At 39.7% G+C, this 24616-nt stretch overlaps 2 protein-coding genes across 3 annotated transcripts in view; both read right to left on the reverse strand.

Moving 5' to 3' along the window:
• Positions 1-24616, reverse strand: part of LOC148477384 (uncharacterized) — a 428950-nt gene that overhangs the window by 300691 nt on the left and 103643 nt on the right. The gene's annotated exons all lie outside the window — the stretch shown is intronic.
• Positions 18954-19772, reverse strand: LOC148477391 (olfactory receptor 5F1-like). Its single transcript, XM_088456804.1, has one exon. It carries the CDS (start codon positions 19770-19772, stop codon positions 18954-18956), a length of 819 nt encoding a protein of 272 aa, XP_088312930.1.

Genomic DNA, 24616 nt, shown 5'->3' on the forward strand with positions numbered 1-24616 from the left:
TGTGTACAGAAGCTGCAAAGGGTAAGTCAGTGCAACTGGGGGTCCCGGGATGCCGCCCCACCAGTACACTACTTACTTACCTAGCACGCAGGACAATTATATCAAGAACTGCATCCGAGACATTTCCCCCCCATTATACAGTGACTATGGACCTCATTCAATGGCGGTCGTAGCAGCCGCACGGTCTTACGGGCTATGACCGCAAAATCTGTATGGCTGGTCGATCGTAAACAAAGTGACGCCCATTCGTTAGCAGTGCACCTCCTCTAGCTACCGACTGATATGATCGAACAATCGAGTCAATCGTAGTCAGGCGCTGTGTGGCGCTCTATGCAAATTATGTTGTGATGGCTGCGGCCGTATGTGTTGTATTGATGGTCACATGTCATGTTTACATGGACTATCGAACAGCTTGTTATTAGCTTGTTGTCAATTATCTAATTAAGAGTGTTTAACTCTTGCTGTTCTTTTTTCATGTTTTTTTTAGTTTGTCAATAAACTTTATTGATCACATTGTTGTTTTTTTTTGGATCCTTGTTATGGTTTATTTTGTTTGTTTAGAATCGAAAGTAATGTTTATTATCTTTGAATGTACTGATGATATTTGTGTTAACTTAAAAAATGCTTTTGTATTTTACATTAGCATAATTTGCCCTCTTAGGTTTGCAATTGCGCAGTGCATGTTTTAACCAATCAAATCTGTCCTTTTTTTTGGTGTCATATGATTAATGCATTGTCCAATAGTTTTTTATTTTATGAAACTGAGTAAATATTTTAGCCAATCATCTTTCTTTTCCCCATGTATATTTTATGTTTTCTGTAAAAACTGCCATTGCCATCATGAGAGCTGTGGCCTTTACCCGCCGTGAATTGGCCATAATGGTCAAGATTCTGGACAGGCGCCTAACCAACGCTCAGCCTCCCATTACAAACCGCTTAAAGCGTGCGGCCTATGCGGAGGTGAGGAGTGCCCTTCGGCATGCGGGTTTCCCACACAATATTGCCCAACTTGAGAGGCGGTGGTCGGATTTGCGGCGCCGGTCGCCAGTCCTTTTGGCCAATTTGCGGGCACTAATACGTCGACGTAAGTATGCATTTGTATGAATGATTAAATTAGAGGACCCTTCAAAATGTCTGTACCTTTTCCAATTCTTTTCCTAAATGTAAACAAACACTCTTGTATGTTGTCCCTATTGTCCAGAATGTGTAAAGTGTACTTGTTGTGTGTTGCAGAAATTGAAAACTAAACTAAGATGTTATCCTTTTTTTTTTGTTTTTAGGCCAACAGCGGAGACGGAGAAGGGCTCCCAGATTTGTCCACAATGCAGGGCCCAACTTGCAGCCCTCACCCTAACCTTCCCCACCCGCTCAACCCAGCCCTCCCTCCCCACCACTATACTACCCCAGTAACCCTCCCTCCCTCTTCCAATACTCCCCTAGTAATCCTCCTTCCCCTGTCCACTCATCCCAACTCACCCCTCCCGAACCCGATTCCTCATCACAAATATCCCCTCCCTCTGATTATTTCCACCCATTGTCCCCATTGTCCCCTCCCACCCTTCCAACATCTCCAGTGGTAGCTTCCCCTTCAGGCTCTGATGGTATGGTTTTTTTTTTTTTTGGTGGGGTTGTTATCCATGTTGTGTTTATAAGCTTTACTTTTTTTTTGGTTTTGTGTTTTGTTTTTATTATCACAGTATGGGTATCATAATGAGTGCACAGTAATCATGTTACTATATATTTAGTGTTTATGTTTTGTGGCTGTGCACTCTTTTTTTTTTTTTTTCCAAATATTTTTTGCCTTTTTGGGGTTGTTTAAATGCTTATTAATTTGGGGTAAGTTTTTAAATGTTTGTATTTCAATATTTTATAAAAAAAAAAATTTTTGGTTTAAAATATAAAAAAAAAAAATGTCACAGGACTTGGGAAGGTGCTAGGAACCAGACTAACCTTGTTAATGTTGTGTACCCTGTGTTTAAAAAATACTAAGATGTAACTTCATTATTGGAAAAGTGATGTTAGCCACAGCAAACAAACACATGGTACTTTTGGATTATCTAGAACATTCTAGAAGTTAATACGTGCAGTGTGTTTTAATGCTATGGCCTTCATGACTTATGAATACACCTCCCAGTTGTTTTCCAATCATCCTAGGGTTTTTTTATTATGCCACATAGTTTCCCTGTGTATTCAGACATTAAATGTTTCAACATATTAATAATGTTGTGTGGAGTAAACTTCATAACACACCCTAACATCATTGTGTCCACCCCACTGTTTGGGATATTGAATAATGTTTACTGTTAAAATGTGTGGAATTTTTAAGTAGTTTTTAACCAACAAATACATTTTTATGTCCACAGATATACCAAGCATACTTGGAGGCATCAGAGAGGAGCTCACTCGAGCAAGTGGCCATCTTCTGGAGGCCTACTGCTGCCTACAGCTAATTATGGGGAGTCTGCAGCGCTTTTAGTTTTTTGTGAAAATTCTCACAATTTTGTGTTAAAAAAACATTTGTCCTCTTTTTAAAAAAAAAATTCAATGGTGTAATTCTGCATTTCAAATAGTTTGCTAACAAAGCTGTGTGCCTTCCCATAGTGTAACTACTTCAAAAATGTGTTTTTTAACCTTAAGAACATGTGCAGTAATGTTTGGCTGTGTTTTTTTTGGGTTGCCCTACATTATCCACCTAAAAATGGGATTCCAAAACAATGTACACCAAAACTATATTAAATTGATTAATTTTTAAAAAACAAACATGTTGGCAACATGGTTTTAATTGTAAAAAGCATTTCATAACAGAATAACACAAATAAAATGGCCTCTGGTGTTTTTTACAGTAAATATCTTGCTTAGTCAGACATAAATGACAAAAGGTAAACTCCAACACAGTAATGTATTTTTTTTTTAGAAAACATCACAAAATAAAAAACAAATTAACTAAACATGTGGTGGTAAATCCAGATAAAATTTGTTAGTTGTCCAAAAACAGAACAGGGTATTGCCAATGGGTTCCATTTGTTTTTCATTTATGGAAAGGGTGTTTTTTTGAAAAAAAAAAATAAATTAGTTTCACCTTAAAATACATTTGCTCTAAGTTTAAAATACAAACTTAACATAAAAAAATACCAAAAAAATCTGGAAACTGCATCATTGCATCTGCCCCCCCCCCGACAGCATCACAACACATTCCTCCGGGGGGCCATCCTCTGGCAAGGCATCCTCTGGCTGCATGGGTACTCGACTCCTTATTGCGATGTTGTGGAAAATCTCACACAGGACCACAATGCGAGAAACCATATATGGCGAGTACATGAGTACACCATCAGAATTATGGAGACACCGTAACCGGCCCTTTAAAAGGCCGATACAGCGCTCCATCACCTGCCTGGTTGCAGAAAACGCAGCATTATATTGAGTTTGGGGCCCTGGTGTGGGATTCAATAAGGAGTCAGCAGCCTGGGCGTGCAAGGATATCAACTGTCACCTGTTGAAAATGGGACACCATAAGTTTGAGAAATTTTAAATGAAACCATGTTTACACTTTTACTATAGCTACATACTGGATTTATACTTACCATGAAGCCACGCATCACCAGCTTGCAGTGTGTTTAATTTAGGCAAAATCCCTGAATGCTGGATCACGTACGCATCATGGCTGCAGCCCGGAAATTTGGCATTCAGGGAGAGGATCTGGAGGGAGGCATCACATAGCACCATTACATTTAGCAAATGGAAATATTTTCGGTTCCTATAGATTTGTTCCCTGAATGCAGGGGGCTGAAGTGCTATGTGAGTGCCATCCACTACCCCTATGATGTGTGGAAAGCCTGCAATCTCAAAAAACTTCTGCTTTACCACATCAAGGACTTCCGTATCCAAAGGCATACCAATAAAATGTGCTATATGATTGAATAATGCATCTAGCACACGCCTCAGGATCCGTGAAAATGAGGGCTGGGAGAGGCCACCCACCAGCCCCACAGTGGTTTGGAAGGACCCCGAGGTGCAGAAATGTAACACCGCCAACAACTGTGTAAGTGGTGTGATTGCTGTAGGAATGTTAATCTGACTTTCTAGATCATTTTTTAATATTGAAAGAGTATTTAGGATAATATTTGGAGGCAGGCAATAACTGGATAAAACACATCAGGCATTCCAAAAAGGGTGACATGTGTTCTATAGATCTTGGCCCTTGCACGCCTCCTATGCCTATGCCCAGGAGGAGGCTGAGGAAGGTTGGTGGGGGGCAACATGGCCACTATTAGCTGGCCAACATTGCTCTGTAAAGTTTAAAAAAACAAAAATTAGTTGTGTTGAGAATGTTTTTATTAAAAATTTGAAAAAAATATTTAGCTTAGTAATAATGGTGCATATTCTTACAGGGTTGGGCTGTGCCATCTTCTGGAACCCCTACATGTGTTGTTTGTGTTCCGAATAATTGTTATTTTGTGAAAAATAAAAATAAAGAAAAGTCAGACACAAGTATATTACTACTATTATTGTTAAAACAATCCTTTACTTTGAAATTGTTCAATATAAATAAATGTCAAAATCACTGTTTAAAATTTTGATACGACCATGAATCTACACTAACTTCAATACATTATTTGTTTCTCAGCAGATCGTAGTTAGATATACAGGGGAAACCAATGTAGTACAATAATGGATTCTGCAAATAGGTGGTTTTTAGTATACAAACATCATTTATCTGTATATAGAGAGATATAGTGATACAGGTAATAGTAGCAGTGTGAGAGGAAGACATAATCACTCTTTGTCATTTCACAAGATAATATCATTCTAATGTCTTAAAGCGCAGTACCAGGTACACATAATCCACTATTTTAGTAAGAAAATGCTGACAAATGACTTATACATTGAAATAATAATAATAATAATAATAATAATAATGATAATAATAATAATAATAATAATAATAATAATAATTTCATCAGTGTTATCACAGTGCCTTCTTTGTATCACCCAGTGACAGTGTAAGAGGCCGGCGGGCACTGCAATCTATCAGCACAGTGTGTACCTCCACCCTAATACAGAAACCCACCCTTGCCAGAGCAGTATTTCCCAAAGCTGAGAGAGATCTGTATTATATAGTGATATGAACCTTGGGGAAGCTGGTTCCTCAGGTCTGCATCACTTGTTATTCTGGTTGTTAATATCCAGCTGATAGGATTTCTAGATGATCAGAGTGAGGGTGTATAAAGACTGAGGAGCCAAAAAATAGATACTAATTGGCCCAAAGCAGTTATGTGTGATTCCCAGGGTAATGACAGTATTCATGAAGAAAGTTTGTTTATGACACTTACAAAACTGCAAGTAAATATCACAATGTAGGCTTGTACAAGGCTGCTAGGTTTTATTTCAAAGTGGGTTTTTTCTAAGTGGGACTACATGTACAGCATAACTTAAAGAGTTAGTCAGGAGTTCTTACTAGCTATTTCCTCTGCGATCAGTGAGGGATGATGATTTGATGGATTTTTCCATTCTTTCATTGCAGGTAATCATATATTTGCACCAGGCACCTATTATAGAAAAACCAATGCTGTTTGGAATTCTCTGATTTGCTGGGTAATCATATATTTGCACCAGGCACCTATTATAGAAAAACCAATGCTGTTTGGAATTCTCTGATTTGCTGGGTAATCATATATTTGCACCAGGCACCTATTATAGAAAAATCAATGCTGTTTGGAATTCTCTGATTTGCTAGGTAATCATATATTTGCACCAGGCACCTATTATAGAAAAACCAATGCTGTTTGGAATTCTCTGATTTGCTGGGTAATCATATATTTGCACCAGGCACCTATTATAGAAAAACCAATGCTGTTTGGAATTCTCTGATTTGCTGGGTAATCATATATTTGCACCAGGCACCTATTATAGAAAAACCAATGCTGTTTGGAATTCTCTGATTTGCTGGGTAATCATATATTTGCACCAGGCACCTATTATAGAAAAACCAATGCTGTTTGGAATTCTCTGATTTGCTGGGTATACTGTCTTTATTAAATATCTGTAAACACCAGAGTAACTTTAAATTTAATTATATAGTCAGATCTTATCTCCTAGCTTCATGGGATGCTGTTTTGGCCTTGCTTGTTTGTATTAGAATTTTATGACTTGTATCTGGTGTGGGTGAGGGTAATGAGGGTGGGTGTAATCAGTGACTACACATGTTATGCTTAACTATATAATCAGAAGGTCACAAGGCTTTAGGCTTGTACAAGGCTGCTAGGTTTTATTTCAAAGTGGGTTTTTTCTAAGTGGGACTACATGTACAGCATAACTTAAAGAGTTAGTCAGTAGTTCAGCAGGAGGAAGACAGGAGGACAATATTTTAAAAGAACTCTCTATAACTTGGAAAAAAGCAAAGGATCTTCTGAGCTTCTGGAAACCCAGCTACTCAGCAACCAGCTTCCATTATAACCTGGACCCACCTTTTGACAACACCCTGCTTCAGCAATGCAAGCAACTACCTGCTTACTGAACATTTAATACTTGTATGTTTGCGTTTCTTCTCTACATTTTTAAATCATTCCAATACCACTGTCAATTTATCTTTATACCACTGTAGTATCTACCATTGTTTCACACCTATACCTTTTTTTTTTATATATATATATATTCATACTTTAGACTAATTCTCAAGTCTTGCTACTTTATCAGCTCTTCACTCCTTTTTTGGTTATAATTTACTATTGTAGTTGTGCCTTTACATCTTCCAGCACTGTTCTTTATTTTATCTGATTTTGACCTTTGACCTGTACTGCTCCCTCATCTCAAACTCATTACTACTACTGACTTTTTCACCCCCAACCGCCTCATCTACACGATGTCTCTTTTATTCTACTCCACCCTCACTCAGCCGCTACATTATTTTCTCCTCTACCACCAGTTTTCACCTCTTTTCTCCATCCATAGTCCCCTCTACGTTCTCCCCCTCCTCTGTCTCTCTTCATCACATATAAGTCTCTCAACTGCATCTCCCACAACTCCATTATTATTCACTTCTCTTCCACCATGGTCCTGCTGCACCACCACTAAACCCTGCACCCTCTCTTTTCTCCAAGTTACCTATCCTCTCCCCCCCCACACCACACTAAACCTCCACCTGACCCACCACCTGCTGTCACCCTTCCTCATTCAGAAGCCAGCCACATAACCCCACACTCCTTATTCCCCTTCTCTAGATCAGTATCACCTCCACACTGCATCAACCCTAATAATCTCATTCTCCTCTCACCTCTTTACTCTGTCCCTCTCTCCTGTTCCCTCTGGAAAGCCAGTTTTGTCTATAATAAACTGGTCTCCGTTCATGAGCACTTCATCTGCAATGCCTTGATTCTCCTAGCCATCACCAAACCCTGGATTTACCCCTCTGACACCACTGCTCCTGCAAAATTCCTCCATCACTTGGCTTCCTGGCTCTTAATCTTCAAATGGGCCATCAAGACCCATTTCTTCCTCAATGCTTTCCAGCGCTCATCCTAACCCACTACTCTATGCTCCTTCCTCACTATCTAGCCCATCTGTGTCACCCCTGTTTGTCTGACCCTCCCCTCAGAATGTAAGCTCTCGCAAGCAGGGCCCTCTTTCCTCACGTGCTTCTTCTTGCCATACTTTTACTTTCATTCACAATGGCACCTAAAACTGCTTACTGACACCCTGCTGCTTATTTAGGTGTTATGCAGCATTGTTTATAAATCATGTATTTGCACTGCATTGTCTGTACTGTTAATAGCTCTTGTCTTGTGTGCTCATTTGTTTCTGTACTTTGTAAGGCGCTGCGGAACCCTTGTGGCGCCATATAAATAAAGGATAATAATAATGTAATGTAAGGGAATAACATTGGAATAATACATTTTAACACAAACAGTGAGATTTTTATTTTACCAGCACCATAGATGTCCATTTGTTACATTAGTTGCTTAATATGATTAATTTAAAAGTATATGTCACATGAATTATTTGCTGTGAAAAAATCAGGAAATAATAAATTCATCCGAGTAATATACCATCACATAAAAGCACATTTACTGTTCGACTTACATTTAAATTGGTAAAACATTTTAGGTTCTGCTACATTTAATTTTCCTGTCCACTTTCAAGGTATTTATTTCCGTAAAAAAATATTCTACTTAAAGTAACTTCATATTTCAATCACAAGACATTTGGTGTAGTCGGCAGAGCTGCTCTTTGTATGTGTTATCAATTGAAATAAGAAATCAAACTTGACCTGGTTTTCAGTTGTAAAGTAATCTACAGTATAAGTTGTAATTGTGTGTAATGTATTATGTTGTTGAAAATAAAAGTACATTGAGGGAGGGAATACAGAGCCGCTTTCAGGTGGGCTAATGTCGGATCATGGTTACTCATGGGCCAGGTGATACACCCTAATCTTTACTCCCATACAGGATGGGAAAATGTGAATGTACCATTAGAATCAATCAATAGTAAGCGTCTCCAAGTATAACCAAGGGGTAAGAAAAACTGCACACAAAACTTAGTAATGACTGCACAGTGCTGAGGTGGACAGATTTACTATTCTAGGGACTAGACCTGTGACTGCCAGAAGAAAAGCAAAAACATATAGCTAGGCATAAAATGCAGACATTGGCAATAGAAAGCATAGGGAATGGGAAGAATATGATGCTTCTGACAGAGAGATCATTTTAGGTGCCTTTATAATAAACTGACCCTATATATCTTCTAGCAGAGAAGGGAGAAAGATGATTAAAGGGCTATATTAAGTTACGTTTAATAACCTAGCAGTTGCCATCATTGAAGTCAATGGTGAGAACTGCTTATTGGCTGAGAGAGGTGGAGGCTCACCTTTATCAGCCAATGAACGCTAAGCCAATGCATTTCTATGTCTCATTTACATATTAATGTACTTAAAGGGCAGTACATGTCTGTGGCGTGGGTATAGGCGCTTTGATGTTTTTGTGGATGCCTACATGGACTAAAGAGAACAAGAAACAAGGGGTAGGTGAGCATGATTTTTTTCTCAGGTTAGGTGGATGCTACATGGAGAAGAGGATGTGAATGGCTACAGGGATTGTAGATGAGTATGTATGAGTGTGAGTGTAATAAACTTGTACTTTCACAGTGTGTCATGTGTTTATTTTAATATTTATTTTGCAGGTGAACTATAGGTATCAGCAGTCTTATAATGGCCCATATGGTACCTGTGGTTCTCCTATTATGAGTATGCGAGGGAAGTTTGCTCGGACCTCTAGTTCTACTGTAAAAGACAATATTATTTATTTTATTTTTTACACATTCAACCTGGCACCCACAACCCAGGGGTGCCAGGCATACCCAGGGGATAGCCTTGGGAGATGTTGACCCCCCACCCTTATTGGGGGGTCCCCACCTCCCCAGAAATCCCTGACATGGGATGACTAGCGGTCAAGTGTTGAATGCCTTGACTGGGTAACCCAGTGAAAGGGTCCCATGTATGTGGCATTACACCTCCACTAGAAAGAGTATGGTGCTAGCTGTGGAAAATACAGGGGACCCCTACTCATTTTGTCCCCTCTATTTCCACATCCAATACTGGCTCACTGAGCCTGGTGCTGGTTTATGAATTACACAGACCCCTGCATTTTTTCCTCCCTGTATTTTCACAACCAGGGCCAGCTCAGAACAGACTGGTACTGGTTGAGACATGATCCTATTACAAATAAATCAGGATTACTCCTAATCCAATGAGATGTAATTGACCATAGCCATCCAAAGTTATTTGATAGTTTACAAATTCTGCAAACTTATAATTTGCAAATTCACTGCAAAGAAGAAGCAAGTAACTACAGACCAGTGAGCCTTACATCAGAAGTTGGAAAAATTATGGAAACACTATTAAAAGAAAGAGTGGTGGAATATCCCAAATCCAACAATTTACAGGATCCCAAACAGCATGGATTTACTCAGGGGAGATCATGCCAAACAAATCTTATTGATTTTTTTTGACTGGGTAACTAAAGTAATAGATCAAGGGGGGGCCGTATATGTAGCTTATCTAGACTTTAGTAAGGCTTATGACACGGTCCCACATCGCAGAATAATAAACACACTGGAAATCTTGGGATTGGATTCTATGACTGTTGAATGGATAAGATTTTGGTTGCAGGATAGGAAACAGAGAGTTGTAGTAAATGGAGTGTATTCACAGGAGGGAAAGGTAACCAGTGGAGTACCCAAGGGATCAGTACTTGGGCCAATGCTTTTTAATATCTATGTTGGTGATAATGCAAATAATATTAAAGGGAAAGTATGCCTTTTTGCAGATGACACAAAGTATGCAACTGGGTAGACACACCAGGAGGGGTAAAATAAATGACTGAGGATCTGGGTAGACTAGAGGAATGGGCAAGAACATGGCAACTTCAGTTTAATGTCATAAAATGCAAAGTCATGCACTTGGGTCCCAATAACCTAAAGGCTAAATATAGTATCAAGACACTATAATAGAAAATACAGAGGAGGAAAGGGATTTCTGTGTCACCATTTCAGAAAACTTGAAGGCAGGCAAGCAATGCACCAAAGCAATGAGGAAGGCAAGTCAGATGCTTGGTTGCATAGGGAGAGGAATCAGTAGCAGGAAAAAAGAAGTGATAATGCCTCTATATAGGTCATTGGTACGTCCTCATCTAGAATACTGTGTTCAGTTCTGGAGGCCATAAATCCAGAAGGATATAGACACATTAGAGACGGTACAAAGAAGGGCAACTAAAATGGTGCATGGCCTACAGCACAGAACTTACATAGAAAGACTAAAAGATCTTAATATGTATAGTTTGGAACAGAGAAGGGAAAGGGGGGACATGATAGAAACTTTCAAATACATGAATTGTTTTAACAAGGGACAGGAGAGAAGCATTCTTCAAAGGAAAAGATGTACAAGAACACGAGGACATGCACTGACACTGGGGGAGGGAGGCTCAGAGGAAGAGAAGTACAAGAACATGAGGACATGCACTGACATTGGGGGGAGGAGGCTCAGAGGAAGAAATGTACAACATGATAACATGCACTGACACTGGGGGGAGGAGGCTCAGAGGAAGAAATGTACAACACGAGAATGTGCGCTGACACTGGGGGGAGGAGGCTCAGAGGAAGAGATGTACAAGAACACGAGGACATGCACTGACATTGGGGGGAGGAGGCTCAGAGGAAGAAATGTACAACATGATAACATGCACTGACACTGGGGGGAGGAGGCTCAGAGGAAGAAATATACAACACAAGAATGTGCGCTGAGACTGGATGGAGTGAGGCTCAGAGGAAGAGATGTACAAGAACACGAGGACATGCACTGACACTGGGGGGAGGGAGGCTCAGAGGAAGAGAAGTACAACACGAGAATGTGCGCTGAGACTGGAGGGAGGGAGGCTCAGAGGAAGAGATGTACAAGAACACGAGGACATGCACTGAGACTGGAGGGAGGGAGGCTCAGAGGAAGAGATGTACAAGAACACGAGGACATGCACTGAGACTGGAGGGAGGGAGGCTCAGGGGAAATTTGAGGAAAAATTACATCACAGAAAGGGTAGTGGATAAGAGGAATAGCCCCCATCAGATGTGGTTGGAGCTAAACAGTGGAACAATTTAAACACACTTGGGATAGGCATAAGAATATCCTTGAGAGACGTAAGGAGTAAATAGGGTTGAAATTGCCTAAAGGATACATGAAAAGGGGCAGACTAGATGGGCCAAGTGGTTCTTATCTGCCGTCAAATTCTATGTTTCTGTGTAAATAGTTGTTTCACAAAATAACAAAGAAAAATGATAATGTTGAAAGTAGCCAACACATTTGTGAAATGTGAATTATATTGTTTATTATTCTTTATGTAACATGCAATTTACATGATCATGAATTGACTCTGAGGAGCATAGAGATGAGGCTTACCAGTGTTCATAGTAAATGCAAGTCACATTAACCAAATTGTACCCACTAAATGTCTATATTGAAGAGTCTGGACAGTGTTATTCATACTGTAAATTTGAAAGGTGAACTTACAATTTAAAATACAATTAAACACAAATACAAAATAAAACTACAAAAGTAATTTTTCTAAATAAAAACATTTACTACCTTCCATTAACAACTAAAATTTCCTTAACTGTTGCTTTACAAATGCAAACATCAATTAAGTGATTTGAATAGATGGCTGTATCTGCGTATAATGTAGTCACTAACAGTGGGCGGGTCTAGATGCAATCAACCAATCATAAGTGCCTGGAGATGATCACAATCAACATCATTATATATTGCACCAGGGGTTGAATTCTGTCAATAGATACATACAGTATGTGTCTGAGTCCAGGCCTACCTTGTTCGCATTTGCATGATTTCCCCCAGTGTATGGTTTAGTGCTCCTATTACACTTTTTAAAGCAAAGGGCACCCTAAGGCATTCAGTATGATATATCGCTGGCCGCATGGCTTAAAGGTAAGTATAAACTAATCTTATTCTACCCCCTAACCCTCCTAATCCCCCCTCTAAGTGCCTAAACATAACCCCCCCCTTCCACGCCACTTAAACCTAAGTCCCCCGGGGGGGTGCCTAACCCTAACCTCCCTCGGGGGTGCCTGTCCTCACCCGGCGCCCGGCATCACTTCGATTTGGATGCCGGGCGCCGGTCTCCCAATGTAAGTAAAATGACAGGCGTCGAGATTTCGACACCTGTCATTTAACCCTTGCCAGGATTAAGTAGTCGGGAAGCCGGCTGTCGGCATTGCATCAGCCGACTTCCTGAACGTATACCACCCTAAGATGCAATAAAATATGCTTATGGATGCAAGTTTGTTTTTCATGTGCATAAACAGTACAGAAAGTACAGTACAGTAATGTATAGCAAACAAATGAATAATAATGTTTATGTCCAAACCCACATGAGGCTCTGAGTGATACAAAATGTTCCTATGACAAAATGGTCTAGCTTACAGGGAACACCTTCTTATAAAATCTGTGCTTAACATTTCTACTATTGTATTGTTATAACCATGTAAATATATTTTTTGTATTGATTGTATCATTCCTAGATATTGCTAGGGTGCAGTTACACACATTGTTACTTTTGTGTAAACATGCCTTTTGTTGTGTACTGTTAGTTGTGTAACATATTTACTGCCTTTTGCATCTATAGGTGTCTCACAGAGACACATCCTGCTTTAGCAGGTATGCTGGAGCCACACACTGCAGTGTGCCCACAAGTGAGCTAAGGGAAGGTATATGTGCATGGGCAGCCCATTTCAAGTGGAAACTTCACTCCACGTGGAGTTATGGGCTAAAGGACTGTCCATCTGAAACTACTCCACCATGTGAATGTGAGAGGGGTTTATAATGAAGCAAATTGGATCTCACTCTCCTGAACAGTGATGACCAAATGCATTGATCTTAGCCTCTACATTGTGGATAAAGTAGAGCAGAGCTTACACACATACTGTAGTGATAATATATTAAATATAATAAAAAATAAAATAATAATAATAATAATAATAATAGATTCTACTGAGATGTGTGCTTAAAATTGCAAGTTGCATCTGCAAAATAGACTTCTGTTCAACGCTGAATGTCTTTCAGTTTAGAAGATATAACTTTTTTCTCTATAGATAATATTTGCTAGACATGGTTTTTAAGACAAGGGGTGGAGTTGAGTTTTCTTCACAGTGTTTGGCAATAATGCTTACCAATTTGTTACAGTGTTTATTTTATATTGGACAGGAAAACACAGAAAAAAAGAACATTTAAAGGCAGGTCCATCATTTTAAGGGACAAAATGACCATTGTGACCACAGTTCTTGCAGCATTTAGGGTCAGAAATAGGGAACATCTTGTTTAGTCTCTTCGGTTATAAGGTCATCTAATATAACATCTAGTATATCATTTTATTGCTGGAATAAAAATGGAATTCCTTGCAATACCTCCCTCATATCTTCACATTCTTCCTCATTTTGAGGAGAACTCACATCTCTTTACCAATCTCTTTCATAGGGATGTAGCCATAATGTTGACATCACAATTTCATCAGGTATGATGTCTAATTGTTGAAATGTCGACATTGAAAATTTTAGTATGTGCTGAATGTACAGTAGACCATGTGCACAATGTCAACATGTGAAACGAAGACACTCCACACAGATCTGCAGCAGAGGGTTAGGATTAGGCTGTGGGAGGGTAGGGTTATGGTTATGCACAAAGGAAGGGTTAGGCTGTGGAAGGGTGGGGTCAGGGTTAGGAACTAGGGAGGGAATTAGGGTTAGGCACTAGGGCAAAGGTTAGGATTAGGTTGCAGAAGGGTATATTTATGGTTAGGCACTAGAAATTGGATTAGGGTTAGGCAGCAGAAGGGTAGGGTTTGGGCTTGGCACTAGAAAGGGGTTAGGGTTAGGCTGCAGAAGGGTAGGGTAAGAGTTAGTCACTAGGGGAGGGTTAAATTTAGGCTGTGGAAGGGTATGGTCAGGGTTAGGCACTAGTGTGAGGGTTAGGGTTAGTCTGTGGAAGGGAATGGTCATGGTTAGGCACTAGGGGGAGGATTAGGGGTTATGATTAGTCATACTTATACCAGAAGCCATGCAGGATCCACAGGAAGTCAAAGTAGAAAAAGGAGGGGGATTTAACCCCCTATTGTACCTCAGCACACTGAAGAATACCTGCAACAATATATGAAGACTATATGGTCATAGAAATTCAGAGATATTAGTTGCATGCATTTGCAAGTACATGGGAGGCTGCTGGGCCATGTCACGGCTTCTCTGTTACCAGCAGTCCCTAACACTAAGGGGTTCACGTCCGGGGCGCAGTGCACCCCAAAAAAACGTCCAGCCCAGGACCCCCCCAGGGCATCACACGAAAATGGAAAAAGAGTGACAGTGCAGTGTAAAGTATAGCTGTGTGTGAGTAATCATTAAGTGTGGAGTGAGAGGTTAAAATATATGTGAAAAAATACATGAATAATAAACACAAGGAAGTCATCCTGATGTCAGTTTCGAACCCGTAAAACACTGCACCTTCTGCTCTTGGTAAGTCACCACTGGATCACCAGGGATGTTGTGTTGACATTATAATAATGTGTCAACATTATATGTCAACATGATGAGTGTCATCATACCAAGCATATGGACATGATGCATTTAAACATTATCACCATGTTGACATTCTCATGTTGACAAAATTTACCACATATTCATGTGGTGGAGTCAGTGGAGGAAATTGAGAAAAAGTGGTTAGTGAGGTAGGTGGACAATCGGGAGTAGACAGAGTTGTGGAGACCTCAGGATTGGGAGATTGAGGGAGGAGAGATTGATGTATAGTAGCGAAGGCTGCAGATAGGTCCAGGAGGATGCATAGAGGTAACGGATCCTTGGATTTAGAAACAAACTGATCATTAGTTACCTTAATGAGGGCTGTTTCTGTGGAGGCAGTGGAAATAAGAGTCAAGGAAATAGTGGGAGGAGAGGAAAGAGGTGAGGTGACTATATACAAGTATTGCAAGAATCTTGGAGGTAGGGAAGGAATGAGATAGGGTATTAGTTGCAGAGGAAGATTCAGGGTCAATAAAGGGTTTTTTGATGGTGGATGTGATGATAGCATGTGTGAAGAAGAAATATTGGAAAATACCAGATAAGGTGGACTGATTGAAAAGGAATGTGAGGTAGAAGCAATCATCTGGAGAGGGAGCCAAGAAAGAGCCTGTAAATGGGTCTAAGTGAGACGCTGGAGGGATGCGTGGATGTGTAAAGGGCATGGACTTTATTTCCAGTGGCAGGTGAGAAGGAGAACAGTGTGGATAAGCAGTCAGAGTAAAGAAAAAATGGGACAGGGGGAGAGTGATTGGAGGAGATGATATGCCATATAGCATTAATATTGGATGTAAAATAGGTGGCAAAGTCAAGGGAACTGTAGGAGGAAGATGCAGCAAAAAGCAGCTCACAATGTACAGTACCAGAGAAGCAGCTCACAGTGTACGGTACCAGAGAAGCAGCTCACAGTGTACAGTACCAGATAAGCAGCTCACAGTGAACAGTACTATGAGAAGCAGCTCAAAGTGTACAGTACCAGAGAAGCAGCTCACAGTGTACAGTACCAGAGAAGCAGCTTACAGTGTACAGTACCAGAGAAGCAGCTCACAGTGTACAGTACCAGAGAAGCAGCTCACAGTGTACAGTACCAGAGAAGCAGCTCACAGTGTACTGTACCAGAGAAGCAGCTCACAGTGTACAGTACCAGAAAACCAGCTCACAGTTTACAGTACTATAGAAGCAGCTCACAGTGTACAGTACCAGATAAGCAGCTCACAGTGAATAGTACCAGAGAAGAAGCTCACAGTGTACTGTACCTGAGCAGCAGCTCACAATGTACAGCACTATAGAAGCAGCCCACAGTGTACAGTACCAGATAAGCAGCTCACAGTGTATAGTACCAGAGAAGCAGCTCACAGTGAATAGTACCAGATATGCAGCTCACAGTGTACAGTACCAGAGAAGCAGCTCACAGTGTACAGTACCAGAGAAGCAGCTCACAGTGTACAGTACCAGAGAAGCAGCTCACAATGTACAGTACCAGAGAAGCAGCTCACAGTATACAGTAGCAGAGAAGCAGCTCACAGTGTACTCTACCAGAGTAGCAGCTCACAGTGTACAGTACTAGAGAAGCAGCTCACAGTGTACCAGAGAACAGTGCTGTGACTTTAAACGCACAGGAATTGGTTTTACACACATACAAAGTTGCAGATGAAACACAATGGAACTTGGAGAGAGGAAAAGCCACGGCTGCTTCATCGGGGCCCATTTAAAATAGATTTGGTGTTCGAATTTCGTGGACAGATGTAAACATGTTGCAAGCCCCAATGGTACATGTATGATAGCAATGCTGTTTTATCGCTTCCAGTTGTTGTATTTGTGAGAATAAGACACATTTTGTGCTGAGAGACGTTATTTGGTGTTACTGAAGCCTGAGTATAAGAGGGCACTTCTGAAGGATATAATACTACAGGAGAAGCAAAAGGTTTGCAAAAAGAAATATACATTTGTACTGTAATCTGCTGTCCTTCTACTATACCTACAGTAACTGGGGCTACTTTTGTCTGTTTCATTTTTATTTAATGCCATTTTCTATTAGCAGAAATACAGAGAACTGATGTGAGGATGGATATTTGGTCAATTTAAAATGAATAACAAAAAAACCACAAGGATAATGAATGTAATATTCAGAGCAAAATCATTTCCATCAACCACTCACAGGATAATGGATATAGATGGAATTACAGCTACCAAGCGCAATACAGCAACTGGCAAATCCAAGTTCTCCTACAGGGGGAGCAAATGTAATATGTGTGGGCAGATTTAGTGTCAGGAGGGCAGATCAGTGTAATATTAATGGCCTATATTTGCTACATTAAAAACTAGGGGATAACTTTCCTGCATGCAAAACATATGCATTTGCCCCCTTGCATTCAAAATTTGTCTATTCAGTTGCAAATCTACATAATTCGTCCCTTTTTTATTTTATCTAGCACCTTTCCCCCATTAGTACTCAATGCAGTTATTACAGTGGATAAGAATTATATCCTGGGAGCGCAGTTGCTGTTCTGCGTAGTCAGTCACATACTGTACTGTAAGCTGGATTTGTTCCTAAGTGGACCAAAAATTAGCAACTCTAAGCTCCCTATAGACTGTAAACAATGCTAAATGATGTAACAAACAGAACAAAAACATCTCAAAATAATACGGTTTAACATTTAATTTACAAACTTTCATAAAGGTTATTCAGTACAGTTTGTGAATTCCGAAACCCTAAAGTGTGTGTAGAACCCAAAAACACGAGGTACATAGTTTCCACCTAATTGAGGGGCACCTCAGGTATCTGTCACTGGTAAATAATGCCAGATGTACAGTAATAGGCCATGATTTGGGAGACAACTTAATACTGCTGAGATACTCATTAAATTAACAGCCACAATCAGTTCTAAGGCAAAGCCAGGATTAATTCCCCTTCTAAATCTAGTGACTATTATACCAGAATTGCATCGGCTCCAGCAAATCACGGCCTATTACATTTGATCCTTAGTCTACAGTCATTATTCAACCTACATCAGAAACTTATAATGTCCAAGCAGTTCATAGTCATTCTATCATAGTAAGTAGTATCCCAGTACCAAAGTAAGTAGTATATTTTCAACTAATAACATAATCTACAGTAACACAATATAGAAATATGGAACATGAACAAGAATGTGCTACTTTACATTTACATTTACTTTACATTTACATTTACTTTACATTTAGGGGTTGGTGTAACAAGCAGTGAAAAGACTGGAAAAGTGAATCAGGGGAGAAGTTGCCCACAACAACCAATCAGCTTTGAGGTAGCATTTATCAAATACATTAGATACAATTACAGTAAAAGTTAATTTGAAGCTATAGGGCAACATCTCCAATGTTCCACTTTTCCACTTTTTTCTCTGCTTGACATATCTGCCCCTTACTGTGGTAACTACATAACTGTGGTAACTACATAACTGTGACAACAACATAACTGTGGTAACTACATAACTGTGGTAACTACAAAACTGTGGTAACTACAAAACTGTGACAACTACATAACTGTGACAACTACATAACTGTGACAACTACATAACTGTGACAACTATATAACTGTGACAACTACATATCTGTGACAACTACATAACTGTGACAACTACATAACTGTGACAACTATATAACTGTAACAACTACATATCTGTGACAACTATATAACTGTGACAACTATATAACTAGTCAACTATCAGAACTACAAGTTGAATAATCTATATGATATACTGTATAGTGGTGAACAAGCTGAAACCATTAAATGTCATTCATTTTAGAATAGTATTTATTCCACCTTTACCAGCCATATACTTTACACAATGTTTCCCATTTTAATGAGCAGCAGTAATCAAACCTTTCACATTGAGTTTTCTCAGAGCTGCCTTCATGTCTGAGTTTTTCAGGCTGTAGATCAGGGGATTAATTGTGGGAATTACGACGCAATAGAAAATGGCCGTCATTCTGTCTTTGTAAGAAGAAAATGGTGCCCCTAGGCGCAGGTGCACGTACATAGCAGACCCATAGAATATTATAACAGAGACAAGGTGAGAAACACATGTGGACATTGCTTTTTGACGAGCCTCTGAAGAGTTGAGGAGGAATACAGAGGTCACGATTTTGAAGGTGTTTGTACAGGCTAAGTTGAGTAGAGGTGGGATGTCACAAAAAAAATGGGCAATTCTGTGAGAACCACAGAAAGGGTACATAAATATCGTGCTGGTGTTGACAATTGAACAAAACAAACCTAAAAGACAAGGTCCAGTTGCTAGCTGGTAACATAATGTTGTAGTCACTGCAAGGAAAAGACATTCTGACACTGCAACAGCAAAGAAAAAGTACATCTGAGCGGCACAACCAATGAAGGAGATAGATCTATCCACTGACAGGAAGAGCTCAAGAACCTTGGGAACAGTAGTGTTGATAGAACAGATCTCAAGTATTGACAGTCCCCTCAGGAAAAAGTACATGGGGGTGTGAAGTTGAGGGCTATGAGTAACAGTCAGGATGATAAGGCCATTCCCTACCAGCGAAAGAGTATAGGCAAAGAGGAGGAATATCATTAAGATGACCTGAACTGGGAAAGACATATCAGAGAACCCTAGGAGGGTGAACTGTGTAACATTGTGGGGGCTGTACGGATCTGTGACCATAGTTTAGGATATTCTCTCATGTCACAAAGTTAGAGGGAATGTTATGATTAATCATTGCTCACAGATTACATTGTGTGTTAAAAAGTCAGTACTGTAAGTCGTTAAGAACTGCTGAAAGCTGGGAAATCTGTCTTTACATATGTGCATATAATGTGTGAGTTAGTATTGAACCCTAAATGTCACAATGCATACACACACATAAAATCAGAGCACAAAGCATCAGGGTTGGATTATCCTCAGGCTCGCAGTTCACTTGCAGGGCATGATGGGTATAAAATGTGCAGGTCCTTACTAAACCGGGTGATCAATTGTCGCGGTGGACATTGCTGATTATCTGTCTATAATGCTTCCATACAAGATAACATGTTTCATTTATTTTCATTTATTTTTGTGAACATGTTTATACAGTTTTCATAATGTGCACCTCCTGCCCTTTAGTCTACCTAATCTAATTAAACCACATGTAGATATATTAAAGGCAATGCATTTATTTTACCAATAAAAACATTGATACTCCCATGAATCTACAGTAACTTCAATACATTATATGTTTCTCAGCAGATCATAGTTAGATATACAGTGGAAACCAATATAGAACAATAATGGACTCTGCAAATAGGTGGGTTTTAGTATAAAATTATCATTTATCTGTATATAGAGAGATATAGTGATACAGGTAATAGTAGCAGTGTGAGAGGAAGACATAATCACTCTTTGTCATTTCACCAGATTATATCATTCTAATGTCTTCCCACTCGGTATAAATCTAACAGAATTAAGCGCAGTACCAGGTACACATAATCCATTATTTTAGTAAGAAAATGCTGACAAATGACTTATACATTGAAATAATAATAATAATTTCATCAGTGGTATCACAGTGCCTTCTCTGTATCACCCAGTGACAGTGTAAGAGGCCAGCGGGCACTGCAATCCACCAGCACAGTGTGTACCTCCACCCTAATACAGAAACCCACCCTTGCCAGAGCAGTATTTCCCAAAGCTGAGAGAGATCTGTCTTATATAGTGATATGAACCTTGGGGAAGCTGGTTCCTCAGGTCTGCATCACTTGTTATTCTGGTTGTTAATATCCAGCTGATAGGATTTCTAAGTGATCAGAGTGAGGGTGTATAAAGACTGAGGTGCCAAAAAATAGATACTAATTGGCCCAAAGCAGTTATGTGTGATTCCCAGGGTAATGACAGTATTCATGAAGAAAGTTTGTTTATGACACTTACAAAACTGCAAGTAAATAACACAATGTAATGTAAGGGAATAACATTGGAATAATACATTTTAACACAGTGAGATTTTTATTGTACCAGCACCATAGATGTCCATTTGTTACATTAGTTGCTTAATATGATTAATTTAAAAGTATATGTCACATGTATTATCTACTGTACAAAATCAGGAAATAATAAATTCATCTGAGTAATATACCATCACATAAAAGCACATTTACTGTTTGACTTTCATTTAAATTGGTAAAACATTTTAGGTTCTGCTACATTTAGTTTTCAAACCACTTTCCAGGTATTTATTTCCGTAAATAAATATTCTACTTATAGTAACATCATATTTCAATCACAAGACATTTGGTGTAGTCGGCAGAGCTGCTCTTTCTATGTGTTATCAATTGAAATAAGAAATCAAACTTGACCTGGTTTTCAGTTGTAAAGTAATCTACAGTATAAGTTGTAATTGTGTGTAATGTATTATGTTGTTGAAAATAAAAGTACATTGAGGGAGGGAATACAGAGCTGCTTTCAGGAGGGCTAATGTCGGATCATGGTTACTCATGGGCCAGGTGATACACCTTAATCTTTACTCCCATACAGGATGGGAAAATGTGAATGTACCATTAGAATCAATCAATAGTAAGCGTCTCCAAGTATAACCAAGGGGTAAGAAAAGCTGCACACAAAACTTAGCAATGACTGCACAGTGCTGAGGTGGAAAGATTTACTATTCTAGGGACTAGACCTGTGACTGCCAGAAGAAAAGCAAAAGACATATAGCTAGGCATAAAATGCTGACATTGGTAATGTAAAGCATTGGGAAGCAGGGGCAGAACTATGGGAGACAATGGAGGCGCCTTCCGCCGGGCTCCAGCTCTGAAGGGGGCACCTCCTCCATTGCCCACAACATATTCACCCCACTTAGGGCTGTAACTATGTACCTTGTAACATCATGGCCCTTCACGGCACCTGAGAAACCACCATACACTAGTGGAGAGCTCCATGTCAGACCATCAGCTGCTGTCTTCGTCTATCTATAGCCTTGTCTTCATGCAAATTGCTACATTACAGTGTCTGCGGCAGTGACAGGGGGGGCACCAAATTATAACTTGCCTCCGGGCATCTGGGATGAACTTACGCCACTGTTTGGAAGAATATGATGCTTCTGACAGAGAAATAATTTGAGGTGCCTTTATAATAAACTGACCCTATATATCTTCTAGCAGAGAAGGGAGAAAGATGATTAAAAGGGCTATATTAAGTTACCTTTAGTAACCTAGCAGTTGCCATCATTGAAGTCAATGGAGAGAACTGCTTATTGGCTGAGAGAGGTGGAGGCTCACCTTTATCAGCCAATGAACGCTAAGCCAATGCATTTCTATGTCTCATTCACATATTAATGTACTTAAAGGGCAGTACATGTCCGTGGCGTGGGTATAGACGCATTGATGTTTTTGTGGATGCCTACATGGACCAAAGAGAACAAGAAACAAGGGGTAGGTGAGCATGATTTTTTTTACAGGTTAGGTGGATGCTACATGGAGAAGAGGATGTGAATGGCTACAGGGATTGTAGATGAGTATGTGTGAGTGTGAGTGTAATAAACTTTTACTTTCACAGTGTGTCCAGTGTTTATTTTAATATTTATTTTGCAGGTGAACTAGATGTATCAGCAGGCTTATAATGGCCCATATGGTACCTCTGGTTCTCCTAGTATGTGTATGCGAGGGAAGTTGGCTGGGACCTCTAGTTCTACTGTAACAGACAATATTATTTATTTAATTTTTTACACATTCAACCTGGCACCCACCGCCCAGGGGTGCCATGCATACCCTCGGGATAGCCTTGGGAGATGTTGACCCCCCACCCTTATTGGGGGGGTCCCCACTTCCCCAGAGATCCCTGACATGGGCTGACTAGTGGTCAGGTGTTGAATGCTTTGACTGGGGAACCCAGTGAAAGGGTCCCAGGGCTGTGGCATTATTATGGAAAATACAGGTGACCCCTACTCATTTTGTCCACACTATTTCCACATCCAAGACTGGATCACTGAACCCGTTGCTGATTGATGTAAATAAAGTAGACCCCGGCATTTTTTCCTCCCTGTATTTTCACAAACAGGACCAGCTCAGAAAAGACCGGTATTGGTTGAGACATGATCCTATTCCAAATATATCAGGAATACTCCTAACCCAATGAGATGTAATTGATCATAGTCATCCAAAGTTATTTGATTGTTTAGAAATTCTGCAAACTTAGAATTTGCTAATTCACGGCTAAATTGTTGATTCACAGAATAGCAAAGAAAAATGATAATGTTGAAAGGAGCCAACAAATTTGTGAAATGTGAATTATATTGTTGTTTATTCCTTATGTAACATGCAATTTACATGATCATGAATTGACTCTGAGGAGCATAGAGATGTGGCTTACCAGTGTTCATAGTAAATGCAAGTCACATTAACCAAATTGTACCCACGAAATGTCTATATTGAAGAATCTGGACAGGGTTTCACTCGCAAGTCCGATGGTCGCGATGGTCAAGACCATCGCAACCATCTTGTTGGATGCTCGTATATGCTGTTGGTGGTGACCATTTTAATGGAGGTGGGCCCCGATTCGGAGCGAGCGCTCTGGTCAGAGCGTCCGGCTCTGAATCAGGGCCTAAATGTCTATATTGAAGAGTCTGGGCAGTGTTATTCATACTGTAAATTTGAAAGGTGAACTTACAATTTAAAATACAATTAAACACAAATACAAAATAAAACTACAAAAGTAATTTTACTAAATAAAAACATTGACTACCTTCCATTTTGAAAACTAAATTTCCTTAACTGTTGCTTTACAAATGCAAACATCAATTAAGTGATTTGAATAGATGGCTGTATCTGCATATAACGTAGTCACTAACAGTGGGCGGGTCTAGATGCAATCAACCAATCATAAGTGCCTGGAGATGATCACAATCAACATCATTATATATTGCACCAGGGGTTGAATTCTGTCAATAGATACATACAGTATGTGTCGTGAGTCCAGGCCTATATTGTACGCATTTGCCTGATTTCCCCCAGTGTATGCTTTAGCGCTCCTAATACAATTTATAAAGCAAAGGGATTCATATGCCTAAGATGCAGCTAAATATGCTTATGGGTGCAAGTTTTTTTTTCATGTGCATAAACAGTACAGAAAGTACAGTACAGAAATGTATAGCAAACAAATGAATAATAATGTGTACAGTATGTCCAAACCCACATGAGGCTCTGAGTGATACAAAATGTTCCCATTACAAAATGGGAGTCTAGCTTACAGCAAACATCTGTGCTTAACATTTCTAGTATTGTATTGTAATGACCATGTAAATATGTATTTTTTATTGATTGTATAATTCCTAGATATTGATGGGGTGCAGTCACACACATTGTTACTTTTGTGTAAACAGGCCTTTTGATGTGTACTGTTAGTTGTGTAACATATATACTGCCTTTTGCATCTATGGGTGTCTCACAGAGACACATCCTGCTTTAGCAGATATGCTGGAGCCACACACTGTAGTGTGCCCTCAAGTGAGCTAAGGGAAGAAGTATGTGCATGGGCAGCCC

Source organism: Taudactylus pleione, unplaced genomic scaffold (genome assembly GCF_031769625.1).
Source record: "Taudactylus pleione unplaced genomic scaffold, aTauple2 ptg000720l, whole genome shotgun sequence".
Taxonomy (NCBI): Eukaryota; Metazoa; Chordata; class Amphibia; order Anura; family Myobatrachidae; genus Taudactylus; species Taudactylus pleione.

Bases quoted from the DNA above. Each gene is read 5' to 3' on its own strand.
- LOC148477391 (XM_088456804.1), bottom strand. From the start codon at position 19,772: ATGGTCACAGATCCGTACAGCCCCCACAATGTTACACAGTTCACCCTC.